We start from the raw sequence: 13,284 nt of genomic DNA, 5'->3' as shown, positions 1-13,284 counted from the left end.
TAAAGTTATGGTTGTAGACTATAAACGCCATAGCCGGTGGTAAGGGGGGCAACCAGGGCCTTGTTTTTTAAGGGGTCGAATTTTTTTTAATATATTTCAATTGCAGCCCATTTTTTAATTCTTAACCCAAATCTATTCTAGTTTTCATAGTCCACAAATTAAGGCAGCAAGTCGGCAGCGATAGCAAGGGCTTTACTCTTTAGAGATTATTCATCAATTTTATTATTGTTAATTCATTAATTGAGGTTGCGGCAGAAGAGAAGCACCGAAGTTTGATCGTTCGTAACTTCAAATAAGGTAATTGTCTAATTGATTATTTACTTATTGAGATAATCAGATTAATATTTTTATTAGTGTATAATTGAATGAGGATTGATGAGCAATTGAACTTGAATCATTATAGAATAATTGAACTTGAATCATAATCAAAATTGACTAATTCAATTAAGATTGAATGTTGTTTATGTGATTATTGATTGAAAATCGAAATTAAGTTGAAATCAAAAATCTGATTATATGATTGAGTGTTGAAATTCTGTTGAATGTTGAAATTGTGATTATTATGATATTATCTAAAATCCGAAATTGTTTATTTGATTGAATGTTGAAATTTATCAGATGCTGAAATCAAATTATTAGATTATGTTTTTTGTATTTAGTTGAATATTAAAAGTTGAAAGTAATGAACCTGTAGTGATGAAGTCTAAACAACTATCCGGTAGTCAAAAACGTAAAAAGAGAAAACTAAAAGAAGAAAAGAGAAAGGCCGATGTCGGTGCTCTAGATAAGTTTATTCATAGACAACCTATTGAAGAGCCTATTGAAGAGCATGTTGAAGACCAAGAAAATGTAGAAGTAGAAGTAGAAGAGGCAGAAGAGCAAGAGCCCGTTAAAGAGCTTGTTGATATATGTGATCCAAGAAGGTGGGAAAAACTTAATTATGAAGAGCTTAAACTTTTGGTTGAGAAAGGTCCTAAAAGAGATATTATGTATGGTCCCTACGATAAATCTGGTAGACGATTTTCTACAGCTTTATATACAAGAACTTTACCAAATTTGGAGAAGTGTGATAGAGAATGGCTAGTATATTCGAAAGATCTCGACAAGGTATTGTGTTTTTGTTGTAAAGTGTTTAGAAAAGGGATTTCTAAAGGTAAATTAGGTGACGAAGGTTATTCGGATTGGCACCATGTTACCAATATAGTTAAAGACCACGAAATTTCTTTGGATCATCTCATAAATAGGAATAAGTGGTTTTATATGCGTAAAAGATTGAACTTGAATGAAACAATTGATAAAGTTCATTACGAGCAATTCAAGAAAGAAAGAGATTACTGGAAACAAGTTATTTTGCGAATCATTGTAGTAGTGAAGTTTCTTGCTAAACATAATTTAGCATTCGGTGAATCAAATGAAAAGTTGTATCAAAAAGGTAATTATAGATTGTATATTTTTTTTTTCCAATTTCAACAAATACCTTTTTGTTAATTATTATGATTGATTCCACTTCTTATTTGTTAAATATATTTAACGGGTAATGGAATTTTTTTGGGTGTCCTTGAAATGTTGGAAGAGTTTGACCTAGTTATCAAAGAGCATGTGCGGCGGATCACAAATGACGAGCTTCATGTGCATTATCTTAGGCACACGATCCAAAACGAACTAATACTTTTGATAGCTCAAGAAATTAAAAAAGAATTTATTAATACAATAAAGGAAGCAAAGTACTACGCAATCATACTTGATTGTACTCCCGATTCAAGTCACCAAGAACAGATGACTATAATAGTGAAGTATTTAAAGTTATCATATAATTATATTACTGTCGAGGAGTCATTTTTAGGTTTTTGAATGTTGATGATACCTCCAGAAAAGGACTATTTGATATTACACTTAAGGAGTTAAAGTCTTTTGGTCTTGAAGTTAATGATATGCGAGGTTAAGGCTATGATAATGGAGCAAACATGAAAGGAAAACACCAAGGAGTGCAAAAGAGATTTTTAGATATAAATCCTATATCATTTTACACTCCTTGTGGTTGTCATACTCTTAATCTAACATTATGTGATATGGCTAACAAGTATGTTAAAGGAAAGAACTTTTTTGGATTCATCCAACGCATTTATACTATATTTGCAAATTCTACTAAGAGGTGGGAAATCCTAAAAGATAATGTAAAAGCTTGGAGTCTTAAGTCATTGTGTCAAACTCGTTGGGAAAGTCGAGTTGAGAGTGTAAAGGCTATTAAAATGCAACTTTTTGATGTACGAGAAGCTTTACTTCAAGTTGGAGAAAAAGATAATGATGTTGCAATTGCAAGTGAAGCAACTTCACTAGCAGAAAAAGAACTTGGTGACTTTGAATTTTTGGTATCAGCTGTTATCTGGCATGAAGTGCTAAACCATGTGAATATTGTGAGTAAAAAGTTACAGTCAAAGGATATGCATCTTGATAATGCTATTACAGAAATAAACAAATTGATTGGGTACTTCAAGGATTATAGAGAAACTGGTTTTTTAAAAGCGATTGATGAAACTAAGGACATTGCTATTGAAATGGGCATTGATCCAATATTTCCACAAAAGCGTTTGATTGAAAGGAAAAAAAAAGGTTTGATGAGAGTTCAAGTAGAGAAGAAGTTTTATTTACGTACACCTGAAGAGAATTTCAGAGTTAACTATATCTTATACATTGTTGATCAAGCTATTTCTTCTCTTGAGACAGGATTTGAACAATTCAAAGAGTATGACAAAGTATTTGGTTTTTTATTTCCACATAATTTGAAGGGAATTGAAGATAAAGATCTTAAGTCGTCTTGTCATCGTCTTGAAAAAGCACTCAAGTTTGAAGAAAGATCGGATATTGATGCTGATGAACTTTATACGGAGTTGAAATTATTTGAGACACTGGAAACCAATGAATTTAGCAACCCAGTAACGATGGCATCTGCTGAAAGAAGTTTTTCTAAGTTGAAGTTATTGAAGTCTTACTTATGCTCCACAATGTCCCAAGAAAGACTTAGTGGTTTGGCAATGATATCTATCGAGAACGAAATCTTAGAGAGTATAGACTACGAAGAGTTGCTCAACCAATTTTCTATCAAGAACGCGATGAGAGCTTCACGGATCGTCGGTTAACTGTTACGATGTGTAATTATTCATTAAAATACTATGATTTTGTTATGTTTATTTCTATAAAGTTTATTGTCGTTCTAGAAAAATATTAGTTTATGTAATTTTAATTCGTTACACTTTAAGACCTAAGGGCCTTTTTTTCCGGCTCGTCCTGGGCATTTGAATTCTCGGGACCAACCCTGTTCACAACAACTCCTAAAATTTACCATTTTTGTGTAAATTTTTATTTGAATCAAGCAATTACATTATATATATGATGCAACATTTGTGTATGTGTGCCTAACAAATTTTTAAACACCCAAAATTAATATATGCCTATTAATAGGCTAAAAAACGTTCCATGTGCTTAAAGTAAAAAAGAGGGGACAAAGGTGAAATCAAAGATATCATATGGGTATACTACAATAATAGGTTCACCATACCCCTATCGTGAGCCTCCATAAGGCTTTGCGGTGCTCCTTCATCATAGTAGTGTGATGATGTGATACTATAATGCATGCAGTGAACACCGTCCCTTCATCACTTTCATCGCATACCCCTAACGTTCATGATTGCTTACACTAGTAAGATTTAGGGTTAGGAGATGCCGAAGCCAAGAAAGAAAGAAGAGGAAATATATTGAGAAATTAGGATGTTTTGGTCTTAATATCATGTGAAAATAAATAGTTTCTCATTAATATGAATATATATACATATATATATATATATATATATATATATATATATATATATACACACACACACACAATTACATGGTAACGACATGTTATACATAGAGGGTTGGACATATGTTGTACATAAGATGTGTCGTACATATATGATATGTTTGATAAACTAGTTAGTAACTGAAAGTTGATATTTGAAAGTTATAGAATAGTATAATTTTATTTGTATAAAAATATTTGTCAAAAGGAACTATAAGTTTTTGAAACATGTAAAATGATATAAAACATAAAAGTTAAAGTTAAAAGATAAACACTCCTACAAAGTTTTTTAAAACTTATTGAAATATTTTTTATATTATGATATTTTTGTTTAAAATAAAACCCTTAAAGTTGTACTTCCAAACTAAACGCTTTTCTTTAACTCAATATTTTTAGAAAATTTAAAAACTAAGAATTCTCAAAAACTAGTTGAATACTACATACTTTAAGAAATTATTTATAATAGTACAACATTTACATATCAAATATTAAAATTTAAATAAAAATATTCAGTTAGATTAACAATAATAATTTAATTGAAAGGTTGAATCGATGAAAAATTGAACTTTAGACATCACTACAAGAGTACTTCCTTCTTTAAGAAAAAAAAATCTTTGTTAACATTTTAACTTATTGTTTTATAGATGATTAATTTATTGTTTTATAGATAATTAATATATGTTTGCTACAATTCAATATGCATCAAACTTTTGTATCTAGTTTTGTTTCATATGTTGGATTAGTGTCTAAGTCAATAACTATTTTGGTATGTACTTGACCCGATTATGAGCATGGTCCTTTTGGGTTGCCTTCACAATAACAATATGTAGGATGAATTAAGGAGAGAAATGAATAATTATGATTTATTAATATATTATAAGAATAATATATTAAAGGAGAAATCATATTGTTTAATTAATATTAGTCAAGAATTAATTAATTATTAATTTTGTAACTAAAAGAGATTAATTAAACTTAAAGGTCTGGAGTTGTAATTATAAGATAATTACAATTGGGCTATGGATCACCTAATAATATATAGGTTGGACGAATTCTATGGGAAACCCATAAGGAATTCGTCAAAGGGATATGTTAAAGGAGTCCATGGGCTGCTTAGGGTCTGAGCAGTCAGATTAGGGTTTCCTAGTTGCAAACTCTAATAGCCTACATGTATATAATGGACCCCTATGCCCCAAAAACGTGGCTAAGTGTTCCTTTAGGGGTTGTAGCAGTTTTTGGTGCCTCCTCTCTCCTCCCTCTTCATCCAAATTTCCAAATTACTTAGTGGTGTTTGTGACTCTATTAGAGGTGCAACACTTGAGGCATTAAGCTTTCTGAAGCCAATGATTGATTGTTATTGCTATATAACAATCAAAGGTAAGATCTAAACCCTAATTTCAGTTATAGTTTATTAGATCTAGGGTTTATGGCTTTGGATTATCAATTGCATGTTCATTAGACAAATTAGATCCAAAACTATTAGGGTTTGCATGTACACCATATGATTGATGTTTTGCTCAAAACCCGTCATCATATTATCCAAGTTTGTAAATGGGCTTGAGTATTGAAGTAAATATATTAATTCCAAACATTACATATAACATATGTGTAATAGAATTATAATTTCACAACAATTCCCAAAATATGCCATTTTTGTGTATATTTTTATTTGAATCAAACTAGTGCATTATGTAAATGGTGAGGCATTTGTGTACCTTATGCCTAACAAATCGTTAGAGACACAGGATCAATATGTGCCTATTAATAGACTCAAGAAAACCTTCCATGTGCTTAAAGTAAAAGGACAAAGGTGTCATCTAAGATCTAAGATATGGTATGGGCAACACTACAAGAATATGCTCACCATACCCCTAAGGTGAGTCTCCATAACAAGGTAATTTCATTTTAAGCATGTAAAAATGTGCCGATTTTTTCTAATTTGATTTGGTTTGACTAGTTTATTTAGATCATAAAATTATGGCCAAAGTAAAATTAAAAGAAAATAATGACAAGGGATTTGAACTCTTGTTCTTTAGTAATATCACTTAAAGCTAACAACTAAAAAATACAAACATCTATAATTAATTTTAATACATTATTGATTATACACTTTAGTTTGTCAAAATTTACCAATTTCTTAATACAAACTTGTTGTAAAACATAAATTTTGGATTTGATTTTATTTTTCTAATGGACCTGTCCAACAGGAAATCTCCACGTTAACAAAAGTAACTTATGTTGCTTTAGTTTTAGATAAATCTATGCATACTCCTGACTATATGTATATTGCGACTATTATGTCATCATCGTAAGCATGTATTGAATGATCGTAATCACAAAATAAGGGTGTGCAATGATCACTCTAAACTATGATTTCACATTCTTCATTTCGTGTAAAACAAGAAGTGTTATTTTCTTACCTATTGAAATGATTGTTGTTATGTTGAAGATTATTGTAAGGAGTATTTTTATATTCATTATATGGGTGTGTTTGAGGGTAGAGTTCTAAAACTTTTTAGCTTTTAACAAAAAAAACTCATTTAAACAAATAGTTTTGTTTGAGAGTATGAACTTTTTTGCTTTTATTTAAATAAAAAACTCTAAATTTAAAAACTATTTCATATAGATTTAAGAAAAAACTATTAGATTTTTATTTTTTAGATATGCCCTTAAAAATTTATTTATATATTTTTCTTCTTTAAAAAATTATCTTTTTATATAATTTCATATATTTCAAAAGCTTCCAATTATTTTGCTAAATGTTCATCTATTTTTTCGTTGTGTATTGAGCAAAACACAGCCTTTTAGATTTTTATTTTTTAGATATGCCCTTAAAAATTTATTTATATATTTTTCTTCTTTAAAAAATTATCTTTTTATATAATTTCATATATTTCAAAAGCTTCCAATTATTTTGCTAAATGTTCATCTATTTTTTCGTTGTGTATTGAGCAAAACACAGCCTTTTAGTTTTCTAGGTAATGCTCGTGTACAAGGAATCTACCGATCACGTTTATTTGATTTTTGTTTTGTTACCTTTACAAGATTATAATTGAACATTCTTTTAAGAATAGATTTATGTGATTATAACTCAATACACCTTTTGTATTAATATGTTTTTAGTTTTTTCAATATGATTTTTTTCTTATAAAAATAACAAATATAAAATTAAACGTGATGACCAAAACTAAAATTATTATGTATTTAGGATTTAAAGTTTATTAAGAGAACCTAATTTTTTTTTCCTTATGAAAATTTAACAATACTTTATCATTGTTCTAAATAATAAAACTTTAAAAGCAAACTGTACTAGAAGAAATACATTTTCAAGCAATTTTTATTGAAAATGAGTATATGTAATAAGATTTTTAGAGAATGTTCCATGTTTGCAGGTGTATTAGTTCATCTATCAAAATAAAACACCATGAAAAATGAAAAGTACTTCTCGGTGCCAAGATAAGATGTAGCTTAATGATAATGTCCTAACCCAAGTATGACTTGTAAGTTGTAGTGAATATTGTGTCGTATATACGATCATGCTAAAAAAAATTAGCATCCTGTTTTGGACACGAATTTCATGTTTAGGAAATGATTGGCATGTGCAGACATTTATACGTGTTTCATACATTTTATTCGTGTTCTATACTAGTTTTAAATGTTCATATTATGAATATAACTAGAAAAATACCTAAGTATTAATAAAAAAACTTCAAGAAAATATTTTCATCAAAAAGTTTACTACATTCTGGACTTGTTGTACACGTTCCGATAAAGATCTTCATATTCCGAACTTGTTTAAATCGATGATATGTTGCAACAAAACTTATTAAAGAGAACTTATCCATAATATTGTCTATCATTTATTATAAGAATCCATATTCTTAAAATAAATCAAGAGTTTGAAATGCTACTCCGAATACTTGTTGTTTCATTCCGAAAATACGTTATATATATATGAGGACCACGATTGCAGATCGGGTATCCGATCAAAATCAGACCAATATAGTACCAATCCATTTGATAGAAATTTTGTATTTTTGCTTCTTAGATTGGAAATCTCATATTGTAATCCCGACGATTTTTACTAATCTAGTGATATTAATTTCTAACTAACAGTTTACCATTTTTTTTAAAAAAATTCTTTAATTTTAATTAAAAAGATTATTGGTTTAATCAATATCCTTATAAAACTTGTTTTAGAAATTGATTTTAAATTATTTTTCCATCGATAGGCATGAAAATAACTTCCCTTCATAAGTTCATATATAACAATCCGTATTGAAGTCTCATTCCTCCTCAGTCCTCCGTCTTCACACACTTTCACACTCAAACACACACTACCCAAATTCAAAATCCCCAATCATTCAGTCAAGTTTCTTCAAACTCCATATATAATTCCCACTAATTCCCCAATTCCAACAGGGGATTTCTCGTTTCACCCTTAAATCCATCAAATCCAACCGATTTCGTACCCAGATCTAATCGAAGAATGGGGAAAGGAGGAGCCTTGAGCGAAGGTGTATTGAGGAAAATCATACTCTCCTACACATACGTCGCGATTTGGATCTTCTTAAGCTTCACTGTAATCGTCTACAACAAATACATCTTGGATCGAAAGATGTACAATTGGCCTTACCCGATCTCACTAACCATGATTCACATGGGGTTTTGTTCTTCATTAGCTTACGTTCTCGTCAATGTCCTCAAAGTCGTCGAACCAGTTCAAATGAGTCGCGATGTTTATCTGAAATCCGTCGTCCCAATCGGTTTGCTTTACTCTCTTAGCCTATGGCTCTCCAATTCCGCTTACATTTATCTCTCTGTGTCCTTTATTCAAATGCTTAAAGCCCTAATGCCTGTCGCCGTTTATTCAATCGGCGTTTTACTCAAAAAAGAGAGTTTCAAAGGCCAAACCATGAGCAACATGCTTTCGATCTCATTCGGCGTTGCGATTGCTGCTTATGGTGAAGCCCAATTCAATACATGGGGTGTTACGTTACAGTTAGGCGCTGTTTGTTTCGAAGCTACTCGATTAGTTCTGATCCAAATCCTATTAACCTCAAAAGGAATCACATTCAATCCAATCACCTCCCTCTACTACGTCGCCCCTTGTTGTTTAGCTTTCTTATCAATTCCATGGATGATTGTCGAGTTCCCTAAACTAAGAGACACATCAAGTTTCCATTTTGATTACTTAATCTTCGGGACAAACTCCGTGTGTGCTTTTGCATTGAATCTTGCTGTGTTCTTACTTGTCGGCAAGACTTCAGCTTTAACCATGAATGTTGCTGGGGTTGTTAAAGATTGGTTGTTGATTGCATTTTCATGGTCTGTGATTAAGGATACTGTGACACCCATCAATCTTTTTGGTTACGTGATTGCTTTCATGGGTGTTGCTTATTACAATCACGCAAAGTTGCAGGCTCTTAAAGCTAAGGAATCAGAGAAGAAAGCATCACAGCCTGATGATGAATCTGGGAAGTTATTGGAGGACAGAGAAACCGAAAAATCAACCAGGAAAAATGAGTCTGATAATTGATATCAAAGGAGTAGAGAGAGTTATTTAGGTACTTATTTATAATTTATCTCGTTTTTATGTTTGTGTTTTGTTTTGTCCCTTCATATTCTTGGGCTTTTGAGTTCAAGAAACTAAGAAAAGACTTGAATCTTTTGATATGTGAGTGATACATATTTATGAATCATGGTTATTTTCTGTATTAAGCTCGATTATTATCCTATTATTTGATAATTCATTACCCAATTGATTCTTGAAGATTGATTGTGAGGTCACCATGGATTTATTTAACAGTTGAACTTTTGGTTAACAATGTGTATTATACAGCTTTTAAACAAATATGGTGGTTTTTAGTTTTTGTATATTTCAGGATTTGGCATCTGATTCTTTGTTTGTTTCTACATGATAGTTTATTGTTTATTATGTTTTTTTCAAAGAAAACAAATGGAGGCTTTTGGTTTAAGTGTAAACTTAACCGAAGTATATTCGTATCTTGGAGAAAAAAATGTTTTGTGTTAATACACGTGTTGGGTCACCTGTTTTTTCAAAGTTGCTAGAAAACAAGGAATAAATGCAAGAAATAATAATGTACTTTTACTTATTTGTGTATTATAGCATCCTACTTTAGTTTCATTATATTCTATTGTAATAGTAAAAATGAAAGTATGATGCCACTAAAAAGAACATAACAATGATGTGTTCACATGATGATGATGATGATGATACATCAGTGGGCCCAGGTGGTGTCTTTATGCATAGATGATCCAACAACATAGACAGCTATGGTTTCATTAGATACCAAAACATTTATGATATGTTGTACAATGATAAATATGGGCCCAAATTAGAATCCAACTTCAATTTACAGGACCATAAATAGTTAATACATGCATGATGATGTATGGTCCCCCAATCCCCCATCCACCAACCAATTATAAGGTTGGAGCTATTATCTTGGTTAGCCTTAGGTTATGAATAAGTCAATAAAAACTTTGACTTCTTTTGTATAAAGTAAAGTCGACAACAATGATATTTTCGGGTGTAAATGATTCATATGAAGAATGAATGAGTGCAAAAACTTTTTTATTTGATAAGTTTCTGGGAATACGATTAGAATGTGTAAGTAAAAATCTATAGAATGTTGTTTGGTGACAAACAAGAAAAATTATCTAGCATGATTTTCAGTGTTTAAAATTTTGACATAAATGAACAAAAGGGTGCTAAATATGATAAAGAAACTGTATTATGATGGGAACAATTTGAGAACTTTGAGTAGAATGTATAACTGAAGATATATTTAGAGTAAAGTTTAATCCGTTCGGCCTTTTGATTAGTTTCCTCTTCGCCTAATTTTTAAGAAACTATAGGAATTTTCTTTATGGTTTCAATTTATTGCGATTTTGGTCATTCTGGTTTCATTTTGTTTTATATTTGATTTGAAATTATTATCTTACTCTTAGTTTGTTTTTGTAACTTCATTATCTTTCTTTAATTTATAATAATATTATATAAATAAAAACTTCACCAACCTTACACCTAACCACCACCCATTTCTTCCCTTCCTCCGTCAACTCCCCTCCCTCGTTCATTTTCTTCGTGATACCCTTCCTCCCTCCCATCAACTTCCCTCCCCTGTTCATCTTCTTCAAGATATAGATAGTCTCCCCGCCCTTACTACACAATCACAAACCACATGCTTCTCCTTCTTACAATCATCAAGTTCCAAAGACACATCGATGAGGCTCCTTGATTCTATCACCGAAAAAACATATAGATCTTTCTCATTTTTTAAGAAAATAACAGATCAAATAAAATTTGAACCCCTACCACTTTTGGTGTTCAAATTTGCTTCTAAAACCCATAAATCGAATTTTTTGAAACCCAAATGGCTACCAATGGTAAGATAAAAGAGCATTACGAAAAACACACATAGATGGTCACTTAACATGTTTGAGAAATAAAGAAGATATGTTATCTCATTCTCCACAACCTCAAAATCTTCATGGGTCTTGAGTTTGTTGGACTAGGTGATTGTATTTTATGTAATTATATGTATGTTTGTCATAAAAATCATAGACAACGGGATTTACTTTAGCATTGAAAACATGTTCCACCAAATCAACATGAAGGTTGCGGTATCCAACTCGGTCGTATACTCCATTTCTATTCACCATGTACTCTGAGGTCAAATACCACTCCTTCGACTGTTGGTAAATTCTCATTTGTACTATAGTGGCAAATTGCATTTCCATCGTATTCTATTATCATATCATGCAATATGATGTATGCGTACATGATGCTACTTTTATTTTTCGCTCGAATGATCGTGTCAGTACTGAGAGTATCTGCTAATGCCTCTTTAGAACACCAAATGCTCGCTCGATATCATTCCTAGCTGATTCTTGGGACGACTTGAACTTTATTCACTTTTCATCGTTTGGACATGAGAATGATTTCATAAATGTAGCTAACTCGGGATATATCCCATCAGTAAGGTAGCACCCACGCTTGTATGATATCTTATTTGCTTGAAACGACACATCATATTGAGAGTGTGTGCCAATGTTCCTTTAGAACACCAAAGGGTGCGACGTAGTTTTCTCATGTGGTGGCCTTACTGTGCCTCAAAGTATTGGATGGTGTCGTGTTCACCACACTATCAGGATGACACGTCACCTACCGTAGTATTGCGGTGCCTTCCGCTCCAATCTGTCTTAAAGGATTAAAAAAAGATAAGGGCATACCTAATTAAATAAAAAAAGGAATATGCATCATTTATGCCTTAAATTCCTTTCAATTTTTTTTTGAAATCGACACCGAACCAAATAATATGAAGGTGTGTCTTATGTTTGAATTTGATATCATTGGTTGATTTCACATTATATGGTAGGGATTAACATGTATTTTATCATTAACTCTCTTTACAATCCTCTATAATAAATGGAAGTTTTTTTTGCCACTTGTCAAACTCTCATTAATTTTGCAAAATGTCTTTTTGTGATTATTTTGAATTAATTTTTTATTCACATGTAATTTTATGAGTTTCTATTTTATTAAATTTCACATACTATTTTAATGTGATAATTGTAATAAATGTAGCAATAAGTAGATATTAATTTCATCAATAAACTTACCGTTTAATTTCAAAATTCTTAAAATTAAAACTCATTAGTTTCTTTTCTTTATTTAAATTATTTGTTTAAATTTAAAAGATAAAAAACATTTTCATTGTAATAATTTATTATTTTTCTTATTTTCTTATAAATTCAAAGTTCTCAAAACCTTTATATTTAACATTTTTTTTAAATTAACCAATATAATTACATAAGTTTCATAACTAGTTGATTATTAATTATATATTGTGAAGTAGTATTTATTTTTTATTTACATTAGAGTAATGTACAAAATGGGTCCTTATGGTTTGATCGAATTCGTAGTTTTGGTCTCTAGGTTTAAAAATTGATAGGTTGCATTTATGTGGTTTTTGAATATTGTACTTTAGTCCTAACTTCATATAAAAAGACAAAGTTACCCTTTTTTTCCTTTTTCTTTTTCTTATAATAATTTATTTATATATATATATATATATATATATATATATATATATATATATATATATATATATATATATATATATATATATAAATTATTGTTTTTTTTATCTTTATTTTAATAGAATTAACATAGATTATTTATAAAATTATCCTAATTTTTTTGAAATCTTATATCTGAATTATATAAATTCATATTATTATTATTATTATTATTATTATTATTATTATTATTTGTAACATCCATAAAAATCATGCAAATTTGAAACTTTTTTAATCATTCAAAAACCAACAATTATTACAAATTTGTTTTCAGAATGATATCATGTTAGAGTATCCCAGAACCAAATCGTAAAAATATAAGGAGGTGCACGCTCACG

The 13,284-nt window shown here is 30.2% G+C and overlaps 2 protein-coding genes across 2 annotated transcripts; both read left to right on the top strand.

Moving 5' to 3' along the window:
- Window positions 1-696: 696 nt before the first annotated feature.
- LOC145064036 (uncharacterized) lies at window positions 697-3,137 on the top strand. The gene is made up of 2 exons (XM_079011566.1): window positions 697-1,432; window positions 1,945-3,137. The coding sequence occupies exons 1-2, from the start codon at window positions 697-699 to the stop codon at window positions 3,135-3,137; spliced, it is 1,929 nt and encodes a 642-aa protein (XP_078867692.1).
- Window positions 3,138-8,105: 4,968 nt separating this feature from the next.
- On the top strand, window positions 8,106-9,559 carry LOC145062235 (putative sugar phosphate/phosphate translocator At2g25520). The gene has a single exon (XM_079009866.1). It carries the CDS (start codon window positions 8,328-8,330, stop codon window positions 9,375-9,377), a length of 1,050 nt encoding a protein of 349 aa, XP_078865992.1. The 5' UTR covers window positions 8,106-8,327; the 3' UTR covers window positions 9,378-9,559.
- The last annotated feature ends 3,725 nt before the right edge of the window (window positions 9,560-13,284 follow it).

This window comes from Lactuca serriola, chromosome 7 (assembly GCF_051521515.1).
Source record: "Lactuca serriola cultivar US96UC23 chromosome 7, Lser_US96UC23_V15, whole genome shotgun sequence".
NCBI lineage: Eukaryota > Viridiplantae > Streptophyta > Magnoliopsida > Asterales > Asteraceae > Lactuca > Lactuca serriola.
Note: the sequence above shows the minus strand (reverse complement) of the source record. Positions and strands in the feature narration are given on the sequence as shown.